The 18786-nt window shown below is 41.4% G+C and overlaps 1 protein-coding gene and 1 long non-coding RNA gene across 6 annotated transcripts in view; one reads left to right on the top strand and one right to left on the bottom strand.

Annotated features, from left to right (window-relative positions):
• The window catches only part of MTF2 (metal response element binding transcription factor 2), a 26844-nt gene extending 9664 nt beyond the window's left edge, over positions 1-17180 (bottom strand). The window contains exons 1-15 of one of the 4 annotated variants that reach the window (XM_077332907.1): positions 16943-17180; positions 11096-11294; positions 10927-11008; positions 10369-10464; positions 9807-9907; positions 9575-9723; positions 8143-8238; positions 7529-7597; positions 5939-6062; positions 4357-4424; positions 2429-2599; positions 1956-2054; positions 651-759; positions 445-497; positions 236-340 (exon numbers count right to left, since the gene is read on the bottom strand). In XM_077332907.1, coding sequence (XP_077189022.1) covers positions 236-340; positions 445-497; positions 651-759; positions 1956-2054; positions 2429-2599; positions 4357-4424; positions 5939-6062; positions 7529-7597; positions 8143-8238; positions 9575-9723; positions 9807-9907; positions 10369-10464; positions 10927-11008; positions 11096-11294; positions 16943-16947 — 1526 coding nt within the window. In that variant the 5' untranslated portion in view covers positions 16948-17180. The remainder of the gene's footprint in view (positions 1-235; positions 341-444; positions 498-650; positions 760-1955; positions 2055-2428; positions 2600-4356; positions 4425-5938; positions 6063-7528; positions 7598-8142; positions 8239-9574; positions 9724-9806; positions 9908-10368; positions 10465-10926; positions 11009-11095; positions 11295-16942) is intronic. The other 3 variants (XM_077332908.1, XM_077332909.1, XM_077332910.1) reach the window with 3 other exon arrangements.
• Positions 17174-18786, top strand: LOC143835385 (uncharacterized). Of its 2 annotated transcripts, none has more exons than XR_013230117.1 (2): positions 17174-17313; positions 18674-18786. It is a non-coding gene; the product is annotated as an uncharacterized LOC143835385 (long non-coding RNA). The 2 variants fall into 2 exon arrangements; XR_013230118.1 differs by lacking the exon at positions 17174-17313 and adding an exon at positions 17320-17515.

Below are 18786 nucleotides of genomic sequence, written 5' to 3'. Positions count from 1 at the left end.
TCTAGAGCTTCCATGGACTCCATTCTCAGTCTGCAGTCTCCTGAGTCCTGCCTCATTCCTGAGGGCCTCCCAGCTTTCAAGACAGACTGGTGGGAGGAAGAATCATCAAAGAGCAATTCTAGGAAAAAAAGCTCTGCTCTCACTTTATGGAATCTAGCCTAAGTTTTAGTCCCCCTTGCAATGCAAGTTGCAACCAATTATATCCATAATCAGTCATAAGTTCTAGTTGCCTTACCTGTAATGTTTGGGAATGCAGGTTGAGGTAGTTTCTTTTGTACTGACAGTACCTGTAGATTCTACATCTGAGGTATTTGATGAATGTGCTGTTCCATCAGATCTTCTGAGCCATTTCATGTTGCCATGTAATCAAAAAAATTGAACGTTAAAATCTTATTTGATATCAGCCAATCCATAATAAAGCACATTTATTATTTCTGTACTTACCCAATAGTGCTAGGTAAATCCAAAGTAGGGGATTCTTGCACTATGACAGGCTCCTTTCCCAAAAAGGACAAAGAACAAAGAACAGAACTTTATATTTTCATTGAAAGCTTTAATTCTGAAATCAGTTTTCTTTTTGAAAGTACCTTTTAACATAATGACCACTACTTGGCCAACAAACTGATGAGCTATAAAGAAATACCACTTACCAAAAGTGACGGCTCAGACATTTTTTGAATCATCTTCCTGGTATATGGACCAGGTGGACGACCAACAGACTTTTTCTTCCCCTTTTTTTCTACACCATTAGTAACTTCCCTAGAAGAAAGCCATCAAGTTAGCATTTAATCAGATACATTACTGAGCAAGAAATCATATTGTAGCTCCTTTCTTTTCACATTGATCATAAACTAGCCATCTATACTCTTTAGAACGGGGGTCGTCAACCCCCGGTCTGCGGCCCGGTACCGGGCCACGAAGGCCACGGTACCAGGCCGCCGGCAGCTGCACCTGCCTCCCCCCCCTCAGCGAGAAGCTCGCCAGGACGCAAGCGAAGTGGCCGCTTCGCTCATGGCCCAGCTAGCTTCTCGCTGCGAGAAGGAAGGGAAGAGGCAAGCACGGCCGCCGGCATGCCGGCGACACAAATGCACATGCGCAGAGCTGCTGCTGCGTGTGCACGTTTGCGCTCCCTGCTGGCGAAAACGCGCACGCGCAGCAACTCTGGGCATACACATTAGCACCCCCTGCTGGCACAAACGCACATGCACGTTTGCACGCAGCTGCCATGTGTGCTCAGTGCTCAGGCCATCGGCTCTCCCCCACCCCCGGAGGCGGTCCCCGACCACAGAAAGGTTGGGGACCGCTGTTTTAGAACACATATGCACAGAGCGTTTAAACATAGAAATTTACTCCTCCAAAACTATGAAAGCTATTTGGTGCCTTCTGTCTTCTTGTCACACTGTAGCATGCAGTGCTTTAAAAGCCACTTCAGGAAGTATGTCTGTGAATAGAACACAGACACATATTTCCCACCTCATCCACCAATATTGTTCTCACTGGTTTCAGTTTAAAAGTTCTTCCCTTCATTTTCTTTATATAGTATTGGCATCTCTGTGAGAGACATTGAGCAGGAATTTAGGAGAATACAATGAAATGCAGACACAAGAGAACAAACTAACTAGACTTCAGTGACACCAGGGAAAGGGAAAAATTGGTTGTTATTGCTGGGTTGCAATAAATAGCATATTATGGTCCCTACAAACTGTGTGTGAACAATGCCAAATGTAACCAAATTAAAAATTTCAGTGACATTTTTGTTCAATACTGGCCTCAAATTTTACTTTGTTCCTATAGATTCTTTCTATGGAGCTGATGTTCATATAATTGGGCTGGATTCATATTTTCCAACCATTTCCCCTTTCTACTGCAGACCCTTCTCCTATTTCCCCCCAGGGTCTGTTAATGAGAAACATAGCCTGGATTCAACCCCCTTGGGATATTATAAGGATTCTTACCATTCCTCCACAAAAAAATCATCCACTACCTTTTTGTTCCAATAGTTTTTTCTTCCCATAACAGCTGGAATATCAATGGATGTTTGGCAATCTTGGCACCTACACCCTCCCCCAAATATCAAAATTAAAGGCCTCACTGTCACAAGGGCAATATAGATTTTTTCCATTCTAAGTATTATACAAAAAGATGGTAACTATAAAATACTATTCCATCTGGGAATTGTCAATTAACAGTATCTCTAGGTCTATTCTTGTGCAAAGTTCTAGAAGTTCTAAATTCAGTGCTATTCTGAAAATCACAGCAGACAACACATTATGATGAAATATAAGTCACATTCAATTAAAGTCAGTAGCAACTCTTAATATTTCTTCAATAAATATTCAATGTAGACTGAGACTTAAAAAAAACAAGGCAGGTTTGTGAAACAAATGGAAATGGAAAGCAGGTCAAAATATTCAGCTATTTGTCTTACCTCTGATCAGGCACAGGTTTAGATGATTTTCTGCCTTTAATTTTGAATTCATGTGAAGTTCCCTCAGGTTCTTTCTCAGCCTTGAAAGCAGCATTTGGTGGGCAAGGAGGAACACGAATTCTCAAGCCAAACAAATGTTTTTTCTTCTTTATCTCCTTTCCAGACATAAACCTGAATAATTGTTAAATGCAAGACATGGAAAAAAAGAGTATATCTCCAGATATTCCAAAAACCAGTTCATCCAATAACATTTTATATTTCTACTTTATTATTCTTAAATAAATTCCAAGGTTGTGAACATGGTAGACATTAATTGAGCATAGTTCTCTAAAAGCCTCTTAGCAATTCCAAGTTTGATTTTCAGTGAGATTCAGCAGTTCTGTAATAATGTTTTCCATTGCTCCCTTTAGTTGTCATCATTGGTAGGGAATCTCTCCCATATTAACAATAAGCTCCACTGATCTGAGGTCTTAAGCCTTTAAAACACAGATCACACCAAAAACATTTACATATCTAATAAATAAATGCATTACACTACCAGTAGTATTAAAATTAAAATATAATAGCATACAACCTTTCAAGTTGCCACATTAAAGTGTAGCAGAGGAACATCTTATGGATATCATAAACGACAAAAATTGGCCACAGCTCACATCACCTCAGGGTTAACATCAACCAACAGAAAAGACATTGCCTGGAGTTCAATGGCAAGAATATATTTGCCCAGAATGGGCAAGATCCATTGTAATGAGGACCACTGAATGCAGGGTAACAAAATGTGATCAATGACTTCAATCAAATTTGAGGCACAAAGACAAAGGTGATCAGAGGGTGGGATGTTTACAAATCGCAGCTCAAATTAGCTGATGGCAAAGCATTCAGCCTGCTGAGCATAAAGGAGTGGAGATTGCTGCAAGTGGTAAGATACTTTAGGTATGGAGGGGAGAGTTGCAGGGGGAGAGATTCCAAGAGCTAAGGTGGAGGATACATAACCTTCAAGGCCATACGCAGTCAGGGTCCTGCATACCTCAAGGACCATCTGTTTGCATATACTCCCTAAACAGCAACATGTTCTATTCTTTCCAACAGCCTGGTGATCCCTGGACCCAAAGTTGTCCACCTGGCCTCAACCAGGACCAGAGCCTTCTCAGCCTTGGTCCCAAACCTGTGCAATGAGCTCCTCAATGAAGGCAAAACCTATCAGAACTCAAACAGTTCCATAGGGCCTGCAAGACAGAGCTCTTCTGCCAGGCTTTCAGATAATGATCTCCTCACAACCTATTCCCTTGCCAGGCAACTTGGGCATCAAATTTGTCCCTCACTGTCACTATTATCTCCTTCATGATTACCCATATGTTGTACTGTTAACTGTTTACATCCTTTCTTGTTCATACTGTTCCAAATGTTCTATGTACCTTTCCCATTCCCCACTGGTTTTGCGTACACTGCCCAGAGATGTCACAATGAGGGGAGGTATATAAATAACATGAATAAATAAAATAAATTTAAAAATCTGATGGAAACTCAGTGCTGGTTCTGTTGAGTGTTCTTGCCCTCATTTTGCCTCATGGACACTGTTACCTTGGATCATAGTAAAGATGAAACCTAGGCAACTTGAGTTTGCTGTCCATCAACATAGTCCAGGCACTTTTATAAGTGTCTTCCCTCAGAAAATGTAAGAGATCGCCACAGGAGTTTGATGCTGGGAAAAGGGACTTCAGTCGAAATTTAAAGGCACAAGGCCAAGCCCTACATCCCAGCAAGCATTGGGCAAACTCAATTTTTAGCACAGTTCATGCAACACAGGGTGGCACCCCAGCAATTCATCAGAGGTATAGTAAGAGTGGATAATCAGTGGAGTAAGAGAGTAGCATTTTCATTAAATAAAATGAAAGTATTTAAAATGCATGAAACCTGTATCAACTTACATAGTCTTGTAATCATTTAATGCCTCCAAGACATGTTCATATCGTTCAGGTTTTGGTGTATCTGCCAGCTGTAAATATCAGGAAGTGGTTTAATCTAATGAAAGTTTTAATTATCTTCTAAAATTCTGGCTATAAAGATAGGACAAAATTACCCAGTAAGTGAATCAACTGTCAGGGAAGGAAGAAAAATTAAAATGTTGAATATATTTGATGTGATGTCCTGTAGGAATTCTAAAACACATCTACATTCTAAACAGTTTCAAACTGTTAAGTGTATTTGTGGTTTGGAGTGTCCCCATTACTAACGACAGCAAAATGCAAGATCTATTAGCATTCTCATGCTTATTTTCTCCCAGTGGGAGGGCTTTTCCAGAGGGGTCTGTGTACCTGACCTGCCCATTTCCCCGTCCCATTGCAAACCATTACATCCTACTGAGCACTGTTGCTGGATGCTCCTGACTTTTGGGAGCAGACGAAGAGTTCTGCTTTGTTTAGTAGAACTTGGTACATACAGTCCCTCTATTGCTCATTTAAAATACGAAATTTCTGTATGCTGAATGTTCCTAGATTAGCAACAGTAACTGTTTCACACACATAACAACGCAGGACTCAAGAATCTACCTCTGAAATTTTTTTAGGGGCAACTACACATTACAAAAACATGAGGCTGGTATCATGTGTCAAGTTCTCCCCCTGATGTCTTTTAGTACAACTTATTCTGATGCAATTATAACTATATAGTTTTCTATTAACTGGTGTTAAGTGACATCATCATGCTGGGCCACATGATATGGAGGAGGTAGTAAGGGGGAAATCTTGACAAAGGGACACTTTCAACAGGAAGCCTATTTTTCCTTTTATGACAAACTAGCTTCAAAGCCTGTTCCTAAGAACGGGCCTTGAAAGGGTCCCCTCTGCTGGTCCCTGGCTAGGCAGCTTAAGGTGGCTTTGGGCCGTTAGGCAGCCCAGCCTAGCAGGCCAAGTGGCCCTCATTAGCAGGCCTTGCTTAGCAGGCCAAGAGGCCCTCGTTAGCAGGCCCGCCACCACAACCCTTTGCCCAGGGCCCTCTCCCCTTACCTGCTGCTGGCTCCAGGCACTGAGGTGTGTCTGAGAGCAAAGAGGCTACAGTCCAGGGACAGAGGGCAGGAGCTGCAGAGGCAGGGCCAATCAGGGGTAGCCAGTTTTGCTGGCTGCACCCTGATTGGCCCTATTCCAACTTGGACAGCCAGACACGTTCCTCCCCCCAGGGTGTTTCACAAATATATAGAGGAACCATGGATAAGGATACACATTAGAATAGAATTCTGTGTGTGGACAAGACCTACAGACAATATAAGCAAGAGTTCATGATGCAATCAATCATAACCAGTGCAATTTGAGATTTGTTGCAATAGTACACCCGTAAATTAGGTCCATAACCCAAGAAAATTCATTTCAGAAAACTCCTGTTTTACTAAATGGGAAAATTAAATGGTATATGCTTTTTTGTGAACAGATTAAAATAACTTCATATCTATTAATGCTAATGGTTCTGCTTCACAAATGAGAGAATATCCCTAATAAGAATATTTCAACAACTTACTTCACCAGGGTGCAGTCGATCCCAGTTTTCATTAATGTAGGTCATGAGTTCAAGCTCTGAATCAAAATATTTCTTTTTGTGAATAACACTTAGGTTGTAAAGGCATAGATGTGCTATGTCCACCCTAGAAATCAAAATTTTCCATAGTTAGTATGTTTTAGCATTTTATAAATCCCAGCACAAACAAGACTCTTGTCTTACTGTGCCATGTTATGCCATAAAGTCATAGCTTTATATAGGGCCAAGGGGAGTGGCATGGCAGCACTTTTAGCCATAGTGGAAGTGGAAACAATATGGTCAGAAGTAATGGGATGCCACTATAACAGTTGTGTAGCTGTGAGGGGGTAGGGGAAACAAGACACATTTCTGACTTACAGCAATCCTATATTAATTACCTCCATTTTCTGCCAGTAATGTGGTATCATCTGCATATCAGGAAATAGTGGAGGTACTTCAAAAAGACAGTACAGGAGGCAGCCAGAATGCCCTGAGGAAGGAAGGCTGATGGAAGCCAAGCCTGATTCATAGTGTTCTCACATAGACCCATTTTTGCACTGGAAACTCCATTTCCTGGCTCCCATGTGGGAACACTTATCCAGGGCGGACAGGGTGCACTGGGCAGAAGCAGGAAGAGGCAGGACAACCTGCCCTGACTCAAATTCCACTCTGCAGCCTGGCGCAAAACTTCCAGTACAGAAACTGTCTCTCTCACACACACAAATATAACGCATTTTCAACACACATTCAATGCACTTTGCAAATTGATTTTGCTGTGTGAAATGGCAAAATCGACCCGCAAAGGTTCACTGAAGTCAACTGAAAATGCATTATTTTCTATGTGTGAAAGCAGAATCAGTGTTGGACAATAAAGACAACACATCTGGGGAAGCTGTTGTTCAAAAATCACAGCTGTATGAGCTCTAGCACTGTGCACTAACTGCAGAGCAGCTTAGAATCTAGGACATGTTTTTTGACTGACATTCCCCACAATACTTTACAGAGCCGGTGGCCTATCTATATATAAAAATTGGTTGATAAGAGTATAAGGAATCAACCACTGAAGAAAAATTGTGAAAACTGAGTATATCTAGAAACCGTGGTTGGTCCTTAAGAAATTATTGATATATAAAATTTATTGTACCAATTGCCTTGGAAAGGTTCTGTTTTTCTCTGTATAGAATCTAGGACAGACACAAGATAGTACTCACCGAGGATAAGCACAAGCCAAGATGGGCCAATGATGAAGTGAGCTTTCCAAGTTTCAGGTTTGCATGAGAGCAAAGGCTCAAGTACCTGGCAAGCTTAATGCCAAGAGCTGGAATTCTATTTGAGAAAGGTCCAGCTCAAGGCATTGCACTACTATGTTCTTTGAATCACATGTAATCCTATGTAACGGTTTACTAGAAACTTATTCTACGCTCTTCAAAATTCCCTAACCAATCAACTTGAAGCTAACTGAAAACAACACACACTGAACAGTAATAATGCAAGGTAATTACTTATGTTCTTTCATTGTTCAATGGCAAATATATTTTTAGAGCAGACTCTAGGAAAGTGTGCAACATAGTTTTACTCTGAAGTTGTTCTTACCATTGCAAGGGTAAACGTTTGAGGTATTCTGGTCCAGAACTACAAACCGAACAAATGAATGTATAAAACCTTTAAAAAAGTGAGAAAGTAGAAGGAGTAAGGCATGTTCAATGCTTTGAAAATGTTTATCTGTAATCCATACTATTAACAAGTAGTCCAGTTTTGCAAGACGTTTAGGACTCCCAGATTTAAAATACCAACCAATATATATATACCATAGTTGAACTCTATCCAACTTGCAATGAATTGAAGAGGCATGACTAATGCTACCTATCAGCTACCAAATTCCATGAACTCAAATGATTAGCCTAAAACATGTGTATGTGTATACATACACACGTGTGTGTGCACACACACCTACCAAACTTAATGGCATAAAAACAATAGGCAGATCCTACCAGTAATTTGATTCTGCCACCATACTCCACCAGTTGAAGAATTCTGCACTACTGCAGAAGTGGCCTTTCATGTGCAAAAACCTCTTGTATCAATGGAGCTATTTGCAATGGAAGAACACAGTAGCTACAGCTGAACAAGCTGGTAAACTACAACCCATTAATCCACTGATTAACTATTAAGGCAAATACAACAATGGTGAATATACAAGATCTTACCTGTCACCAAAAAGCATTGGCTTTTGGAGGCACTGCACACAAGCCTCGTGGAACCACTGTTTACATTTGCAGCACTGTAGCATCTTCAAATACCAGCTTCATTAAGAGGAAGGAAGAAAGAATTGATTGTGGTAAGGGTTTCCTATTTATAACAATAATTCAGTCTGAACTACCAGATTAAAATACTTCTAAACATATTTTTGATTAAACATTTTTGCTGCAAGTACATACCTAGGGAAGCCTTTGTACAGTGCCTTTCTGATTTATGTACTTGTGGCAAACTGCACAGTGGCACCACACTGAAGCATGGATGTATAGATATTTTTCACCCCACAGGGAAATTACCTTTGTGCAGAAGAAAGTGACATGTGGAAATGCTTAGAAACATTGGGCATACTTCAGTGCTTTTTTTAGCTGTGAAATCTGAATAACCTATGCCCATGTGCAATCCCAGGCAGACCCTTTCATGGTGACTCATGCCAAGTAATTATGTGGGCTTCAAAAGTGCTTCTCTGCTGGTTATTCATGCTACGCATAACAACTGATTAAGCAACCCATTATGCACACTTTCCCATGCTTAGAACAACAATGCATCAATTAATTTGAGACAGGTAGTAGCCATACTGCCTGGCTATATTTGAAACCTGCTTCTGGAAACCCACCCTGGTTGCTATCTGGAAACCCCCTTGGCCCCCTTTTTGGGAATACCATCCTTGCTTCTAAATTTGTAGAAAACTGGCCTCTGCTGTGCAGACATACAAAATAAGTACAGCAGATTTTACCCTACTGCCATTCAAAATAGCAGTCCAATACTAAACATGTTTATTTGGAAGCATCTTAGTTCGATGGGGCCGACTCTCAGCAAAACATAATTTGATCTACAAACCAATGCAATCCTATGAAAGAATCAACAAAAATTTGCCCATGCACACAGTTTTCTCAAATAAGGTAAAGGTATCCCCTGTGCAAGCACCGAGTCATGTCTGACCCTTGGGGTGATGCCCTCTAGCGTTTTCATGGCAGACTCAATATGGGGTGGTTTGCCAGTGCCTTCCTCAGTCATTACTGTTTTACCCCCCAGCAAGCTGGGTACTCATTTTACCGACCTAAGAAGGATGGAAGGCTGAGTCAACCTTGAGCCGGCTGCTGGGATCGAACTCCCAACCTCATGGACAGACAGCTTCAGACAGCATTTCTGCCACTTACCACACTCTGTGCCACAAGAGGCTCAAATACAGACTTCAAAAATCAAAGTACAGCAATATATGAAAGCCTAATACTGCTGGTGAAACAGCATAATTCATCATCTGTAAACACACTGTCTTATTAATGTGTGTTTATTTCTGTGAAATCTAAGCTAGCATGCATACATATCACTGGGAACAAATAATATATCTGACAGAGAATCTTTTTATTAGTATTTTTAACTTACTCTCCAGGACCTCCACAGTAGCAATAACACTGCTGAGCATTCGTTTTATGGCCTGCATCCCATTCAAGGTCTGCTACACTGTAAGGCAATGTTTGCTTCATGACTTGCAGGGCTTTGGCATTTGGTCCCTTCTTAAGCGCGCCACCTCTCTGAATGAAGACATATTGAAAAAACAAATGCTAGTGTCCAATGCCATGCAAAAATATAAATATTTCAATAGAAATGAGCTTACCTTTGTTGTTGTTGCAAAGACACACTGCCGGCAAAGCCATTTATCATCTGAGTCTATCACAGCAGAATCAATATTTGGCGTGTGACACAGCTGATGATAACCTGAATTCAAAAGGAATTTACAGGGTTTAAAGAACATTAAAGCCTTTCCTGTCTTGACAAGTGCAGGAAAGATGATTACAGACAATATGTAGAAGAAGAAAAAGAGTTGGCTTTTATACCCCACTTTTTACTACGTGGAGGAGACGTAAAGCCTCCCTTCGTCTCCCCACAACAGACACCTGTGAAGTGAGCGGGGCTGAGGGAGCTCTGACAACTATGTAATAACTCTAACAAGACTGTGACTGCCCCAAGGTCACCCAGGTGACTGCATGTGAAGAAGTGGGCAATCAAGCCCGGATCTCTGAGGACGCCACTCTTAACCACCACACAAAACTCTCCCAATATATTACCAGATGCAATTATATGGTGTTATGAATGTTACATGTCAATGCAAATATATCTATATCTGGGATGAAACTAAAGAAAGTGATAAAATAAAATTCAAAATTAATACAAGTTACCTTGACCACATTTATCACATATAACCATTTCATTGGGTGCTTCTGAATATTCTTCTTGACATATTGTACAGACCATTTCCCCACTTTCAGTAGCTCCTAAAAAAAGGCACCGGGGGGGGGGAGAGCTAGGTTTACCATTTTTAAAAGTTCATGTATGTCATCTCAAAGAACAATATCAAATTAGACTTTTAAACTAGTTGTGATTGGAAAACCAAAATACTTAGCACATAAGGATAAAGAGGGAATAAGCCAGAGTGCGTTAAGGCCCAGCGAGTTGAAAAGTAGAAGGCATTAATTGTGAAAGTGAGTTGTGAGGACAGGAAGTTTATAAAACAGGAACAAAACTGATGGTGACTGAAGTTTTTCTCTAGCGAGAAAATTACTAAGAAACTTAAAACATGTTGTGATCTCAGAAGCCCTTAGGCAATGTCTGTCTTTCTACGCCTACATATTCTAAACAACACTTTTCATCCCTTTATTGGGTGGGATCTGAAAGAGTCTGAAAATTCCCACTAATGAACACAAAGCTAAAAGAAAAAAGACTTAGAAGGTGCTTGCCTGTTTGTATGTCCTTCCAAAGAACCCAGGATTTTGAGCTGTCTTCAAAAATAATGAAGCAGCTCTGTTTCAGTTTGTTTATCTGAAAGCAAGAATAAATTTGAGGTTGTTACATATAAAGCCACCACTAAACGTCAGAAAATAATTTAATAGTACCTATTAATAGTACCTTTTTGATAGTTCCAAGATAAAACAAGCCATCTGACCACCTGGCTAGGACATCTTGACCTTCTTCAAATTTGCACACTGGCTTTTTGGCTTTCTGTCCATCCCGGGAGGACAGCTTGGTCACGGAGATTGGTGGCTTTTGGTGCCGCCGTAAAGGAGACCGCTTGTGGACCACTGAATTACCCACCCCCGTAGAGTCTCTAAAATTAAAAAAGCAACATTAATATGAACACTCAGCTTGATTTCTTACAATAATAAAAGGGTCTCTTTACAACTTGTCCAGAGTTATGTCAAAGGCTTTCAAGCTCTGCTAGTCATGTGTGTCATTAAAACTTAATAAAGGGATTGATATTCTTAAGAGGGCACTACTCAGAACAGTTTGGGGCTGAAAGAAGAACTAATATAGCCTTCTAGAATCACGTTAAAGATAGGAACCACCACAGTAGTGAACCTTCCACTCCTACTCAGTGGTCAGCAATACTGAACACTGCTGATAGATTCAGGAGAAGCTGGAAGATAGGACTCTCAATTTTTTCCAGTATGTATCATCCATCATATGCAGCCAAGGAATTGTATGTGCCAAAACCATTACCTAAAAAAATCAGTTACATCCACAGGTCCCTGGTTCTCAACCCACTATCTTGCCCCCAAGGGGAGGCTGAGAGGGGCTGAAAGACTGAATCCATGGATCATCTTAGCACATAAAGATGTTCCTCCAAGGTGGTCAGGATCCCCTCCTTTTTCAAGGAAGAGTTCCTATATCCAGGCAGTAACTCTCCTCTGGTTAGGTAGAATAAGTGTTGTAAAAGAGACAGGTTGTAAAAGAGACCCCTCCAAGCATCCTGTCCATATTTTCAGGTTGTGGTGATCCAACTAAATATGAAAATCACTGCTCTGGAAGTACCTGGTACTGCACCTATTTCAATAGTGATGCCCAGAACTAATATGGGTGACCTCATCCACAATGTGTCTGACAAGCACTTTGCAACAGGATTGTCAACTAGACTTTTATCACTCAAAACAGATTTCTATCCTGTGTTGTATTTGTTCCAAGAGGTTATCCATTTTCACTCTAGCCATTGCTAGAGTGCTGCCCCCTGATCCTATGTATATATTATATAGACTGAATTCCATTCTGAACCGAAGGGGTCAAGAAGCAGGCCTGCCAGGGGCCACAGCACATTCATATTCCACAGATCAATCATTGCTTCAAAAGGATTTCCCACCTATAGTTACCTCACAAGGACATAGGTTTTTTTTTACATCTCACTACCTATGCTAATCTCATTTAACTCTTATATCCACATTCCTTACAATCCCCTCTTCTTTTCATTTTATTTGGGACAATATGACTGTAAGTAGTATGTAATGTTATTCAGAATCTAACCCTCCGGTCTCAGGACAAAATAACAAACTGAGCACCTTGTCACTGGTGGCAATGCTCCCATGCTTGAGTGGAGATGGATGGGGCAAGCAACTATTCTCTTTTAATTAATTATTTCTGTTTACAACTGGGAATGCGTCTGCCATTAATTACTAACCTTGACGTTTTTATTTCTCCAAAGTTTTTGTGAACTACAGCTGAACTCAAAAGGACCGATTAGCTGTTTTAACAAAGAATTACCAGACTGCATAATTTGGCTATTATGACACAATTTACTAATTTGCCACTAATTTACTTTTGCTTTTTATCCATACTCTCATGATCCTTGTTCCATTTTGTCTGAAGAGAGCACACACTTGAAAGCTTATGCCTTGAATAAATCTTTGTTGGTCTTAAAAGTTGCTACTGGACTCAATTTTTGTTTCGCTATTTCAGACCAACAGGGCTACCCACTTGAATTCACCTGGATTCATACAGCTCTAAAAGCAGACGAAAGCAGTTCTCAACCCTTTGGAGGCACAGAGTCTTCCCAACACCCAAAGCCTTGCCAGATACTGATCTGTCCTTGAAAGGGAAATCACAGAAATATTCTGTTTCACATCACTACCCCAAGACCAACCTATCTTCGTTCTTTCATCCTTCACCTTGGCGAAGTCATACCTTGCTTATCTCACATGGCCCTTTGTGAGGATGAAATGGGGAAGAGACAGGAAAGCCACATATGCCACCCTGAACTCTTTGGACAAAAATATTCTTTGGCATAAAAATACATTAGATCTACAGAATGAAGAGCAGATCAACTATGTGACCTCCAGCACATGTAAGGCTGAAGACAATTTTGGGGAACTCCCCTGCATTGCCACAGCAACTCCAAAATAAACTCCTGGACTCAGTCAGGGGGTCAGTCAGGTGGCACCTCTGTCGGCCCAGAAGTGAAGATTTTTAGGCATCAGGATAGGCGGGACACTAACAAATTCTGTCCTTGGCACCAGGTACTAGGATATCAAACCGAGATGTAAAATCATTCACACCACATGGCATAGCAACTGGCTCCAAGTAATCTTCTGTGTAGATGTAAGGTTCCAATTCAAGAAAACTCTGGCATAATGCGTTTGCACGGTAGTCAGCAATATTAGAACAAAGCTATTTGAACAGTAGACAGCAAACACTACTCCCATCCTTTGAATCTAGAGACATATTGCTGGGTAATTTAATAATATTTATAAACCACTTTCCCCTACATTGTAGGCCCAAAGTGGTTTACAAAATGTATTAATAAGCAAACAAGAATAAGGCCATTCAAATGACAAGACAATCAACAGATGGCTATGTTTCACATGTTCCACTAAATATAGAAAAGGCGTATTCTGAGCTCAAATAAATGCAGTAGACCCAGTAAAGAACTTTTGCTGCTAGAAGCCTTATATCACTTTTCAAATGTAACAAGTTACATAAGGCAAAGGTTTAGCCCTCATTTGTTACAAAAGCTAGTCAAATGTTTTAACCTAAATAGGTTAACCTTGAAGAAGAATGAAGTGCCCACAGAGGAACTTGTCAGACTTACGGATTGTGTACTCAAGAGTAAGTCCTACTGAATTAAATGGGACTTGCATGTGCACAAGATTGTACCCTTTAAGTATGTGGCAACAGCTTTATAAAATGGCATGCATTTCAACTATTGTTGGCAACAGTAACTTTTCAGACAATAGTAACTTGCCAGGCAATAAATCTGATCAAGATCTCCTCCTTATAGTTATTGTTGGGAATCGCCCCGAGCCCATATAGGGAGGGGTGGTATAGAAATTAAATATTATTAATAATACTTTAAATTAAAGGGCTCTTTCAAGAATTTAAAGCATTTCATAACACATTGAAGTACACAAATTATTAAGTGCTCAATACAGAGGCCCAGTCTATGATTACTTGCCTTATAACCTCTTTGGTTGAAACAATTATTTTGTTCTCATAGCAATTAAGAACTTGTACAATGAATATGAGAGTAGTTCTGACATGCAAATGAAAACAGAATATTACATGTTCTTCTATGTACACAATGAAATACCTGTTTGCCACTTCGTATTATATTTTCATGATGTAGCACCTGTATCTTTGCATTAGTTAAAAAACATTCACAGGATAAAGATTTTTTTAAAAATTCTGACTAGTGCTTACAAATTTTGACTTGCTATTTTATTTATATCTCACTTGATTTATTTTGATTTCATGTCTGCAGGTATATGCAAACTAAAAAGATTTAAAATAATAATTTTTAGAAGATTGTAAAGATGGTTTTTACTTTTGGCTAATTTGAAAGTGTGACCTCTGCCACATTTAAAATAACCAGTTTTAAGGCTACTTGACTCACCAAATATGTGCTTTACTTGTGTAGACTGTTCAAAATTCAGAGATCTTGCTTATCAACAGCATATTAATGTTAGAACAGTTTCTGCCAAGTCATAACTTGCAACTGACTATGTTATAACTAATTAAGATATTTGCAACAAAGAAGTTAGAATCATAGAGTTGGAAGGCACCCCATGGGTCATCTAGTCCAACCCCCTACACAATGCAGGACACTCACATCCCTATCGCTCATCTACTGTAACCTGCCACCCCCTTAAGACTTCACAGAATCAGCCTCTCCATCAGACGGCTATCTAGCCTCTGTTTAAAAATGTCCAAAGATGGAGAACCCACCACCTCCCAAGGAAGCCTGTTCCACTGAGAAACTGCTCTGTCAGGAATTTCTTCCGGATGTTTAGACGGAATTTTTGAATTAAGAAAGAATTAAGTTAAATTAAAAATGCTAGTGAAATAATTCCCTCCCTACCAATCTACATCAAATTAACCATAAAAAGTACAGCTTTTAGGACAATAAGTTGGGTTACTATTCAAATAAAAGGATTCTATTAAAATTGCTTTTACAGGACATAAATTAGAAATATTTTGTACATATTTTTACCAAAGAATTCAAGAAATCATAATTCACATGTAAAGATAAAATTTAATCGAGGACAAGTGTGTTTATTGCCTTTTAATTTGATAGATAATAATTAAAGGTTACTTAATTCAAATTCAGAATAATATGAATATTCTAATAATTTTAAACAACATGGTTGGTAATGGCAAGGTTTAATCCCCAAAACAGAATATAATCAAGAAGAGAAGGTTAATAATGTTTAAGTGTTTCCTGAAATAAGCCAAGCATAGTTACATGTTTTAATGTTATGCTTATGAAAATATAAGCAGAATAATTTTACATGATCTACTTCCAATAGTTTCAAGAAATTAACATTTGAAACATTAGAGAGAATTCCAATAGTGTTAATCACCAGAAGCAGGGAACTCATCAGAATTAAATATGTATCTAGTAGGAACTTTCTAAATTAGGGCTGCAAACTAAAACTGGTGTGCTGATCTATTAATGGGTGACCCAGAGGGTGTCATCTGTATGCATATCTACCCAGAACCTAGCCAAACAGCTGGTTCAGTCTGAGGCAACACATACACAAAAGGGAGAAAAGAACCACGCACTAGGATTTTCTGATTAATAACAGTACAAATGGAGCAACTGTGTATAATTCAAATGACTTTCCATAAGAAAACAAATTATAACCCTTAATAATATGACATGGTTGCACACCCCCTTTCCGGGGCCACTAGCTGCTGCATGTTGGGTCCCAATTATCTGGGAAGCAGGCATATAAATATTTATAGTTTTAAGAACACATCCCTTTCCTTTGAAGGAGAGCTGAAAAGAGACCCCTCTCCTCTCCTACGAGGAGAGCTAGTCCCAGATCAAAGCTTCCACCCTCTGAGGAAGCAAGCATGGGAGCACACACAAACGATCATTGTTTTCAAAACACTGCTACGGCCCGCCTTACAACCGTTGCACAGAAGCGCATCCCTTTCCCCTTCAGCCCGATTCTTCCCCTTCGAAGAGAAGACAAATCAACTTTTCTTTCCGCGAAGACGTAGCTGGGAATTAGCAGAGGGGAAGCTGCCCGGCTTACGTGGCCGTGGCTTAGAGCAGCAAGGGAGGCTCAGCCCAGGGAGGAGGTTCAGGCTCCGCTTACAGTTGTCGCCTTTGTTTTGGTTTCCACGGGACCCCCCAAAGACCCCCCCCCCCGGAGTATAGCGCGCCCGAGAGATAGCGATTCCGATTAGGTGCCCTTGAACTCCTTCCCCACCCACTCCCCACTCCCCGCCACCCGGTGCTTACAAAGCAGCCTGAAAGGCAGGACGGCTACGAGGCTTCCTTCCCTCGGTCCCCCGCATAATGGGGGCGGGCGCTCTGCTGGCAGCCACGAAGCAGAGAAAAGGGATGGAGGGCAAGGAAGCCGGCAAAAGGCAGGACGGCCGCCAACAATCCCATCCCCCCCCCACTCACCGACCCCCCCGCCCGTACTTCAGCGACCCTCTTGGCGAGATCCTATTAACGGGGATGGGGGGGGCGCCCCTCACCTCATTCGGTCTCTCCAAAGGGGCCAACCGCTTCATACAGGGAAATCAGTGCGCTCGATGCGCCCTCCCCGAGAGGCCGGCCTTCGCCCGGGCTCCTGGCGGCCCCTGCGAGGCGGGAGTGGCCGAGGAAGAGGCTCACGCCAGCCTCACGGGCTGCCCGGCTCCACTACAGCCCTTCGCCATTTTTCTTTCCCGCGGAGGAGAAGCTGGTGCATTGTGGGAAACACAAAGGAGCCGCTCGGCCGCCTCCCCCTCGCCGGCCCAGCCCAGCTGAGCAGCGATTTCGCCGGCGAGGGGCGGGGAAGGCGAGGAAGCCTGCCGGAGGGGTGACGTGCGGAAGGATACTGGCTGTGAGCACGTCGAACCTACCGGTGAACAAAGAGGGACTACTTTAGAGAGGGTGGGGAGCGAAGGAGTCCTTCCTCCTGCTGCACTTTCACCCCAGGCCAGGCCAGGCGTGGACGGGTTTATCAGGAGGCAGGGCCGGGGGGGCTGCAGGCCATAGGGAGCGGGCCCGACGACGTGGGCTCTGGCCCAGGGAAGCTCCTGCCTCCCAACGTAGGCTTCTTTGAGGTGTGTCAGGGCTCTTTGTTGTTCTCGCTGCAACAGATTTCCCCATCTCGTTTTGCCTAATAATTTCCAGAAAGCGTGGCCGTATTATTCTGTTGCAGCAAAAAACACACTCAGGGGGCCTGTGGCACCCTAAAAAGATCGCACATTTTCTACCCCAGCGTTAGCTTCCTTCCTCTTCGCCAGTTTCAAGATAGCAGGACTTCCTGTATTTCCATAATTGGCTGCAAAATGTATCCCGTGTAAAAGACCTGTTATGCCGGCCTAACGCGCCGTCTTTCCTCGGGCTCTTTTCTGCCTCCCTTCCAGTCCCCCGCAACATGCCTGGGCTCTGCTCGTCTCCCTGTTTCTCTTTGAAAAATGAGCCGAGGGCGGCCTGCTGCGGTGCGGGTGGTTTTGATCCTCTCGGTTTTTAATCTGTACAGCCAGTCCTAATAACTTCAGCGAAATCCTGGTAGGAAAGTTATAGGGGGAAGTTTTCTGAGAGCTGGGGGGAAATCTGACGGAGAGGAGGAGACAGCCTACACATAAAGACATCCTTTCCCCTTCCTTTGACAGGAGTAGAACAAAGTGCATGCATACCAAAGCTTATACCCGGAATTACATTTTGCTGGTCTTAAAGGTATCAGTGGACTCAAAACTTGGTCCTGTTGCTTCATATCAATCCAGCTATCCAGATTAATCTGTGACGAGTAACCATTTTCCTTCTCTGATCTGGAAGATCAAAAAAATTGCCTGTCTTTTGACTGCCCAGTATACACGGCCATTTGCCACTGGTGTTAAACCGTCTTGGATATTAACAGTGATTCAATGTATAAGCATTACTACTGTTGATTGTTCAGTATTTTAATTCACAATGCGCTTTTACAATCATTATTGTGTTATTCTCACACAGCCCTCTTAGGCAGATTACTAATATTTGTGTTCTACAGATGAGAACTACACATGGAAGGGATTTGTTTGCAAGGATGCTCCACCAATCCTTTTTTTGGGCTTTGATTACTACATTTATTTTAATATATATATTCTAAAAAAGGACTGTGTCAGTGGCGCACAATGCAATGGAAAACCTGTTAAATTTGTTATATTTCCATCCTGTTTGTGTCCATGAGGTTTTTAGAGCAGCTTACAACTTTTAATATCATTTCCTTTACTTTTCAGGAAACATATGCACCATGAGAACAGAAAAATACATCAAGCTTGATTTCCTTTCCAGATACCAAAAAGGACTGCATGGCTGTAAATTAACATTAAATGTGGTTTAAAAAAATTAA

Source organism: Paroedura picta, chromosome 4 (genome assembly GCF_049243985.1).
Source record: "Paroedura picta isolate Pp20150507F chromosome 4, Ppicta_v3.0, whole genome shotgun sequence".
Lineage (NCBI taxonomy): Eukaryota > Metazoa > Chordata > Lepidosauria > Squamata > Gekkonidae > Paroedura > Paroedura picta.
The sequence above is the reverse complement of the archived record's forward strand: the minus strand, read 5'-3'. Positions and strand labels throughout refer to the sequence as shown.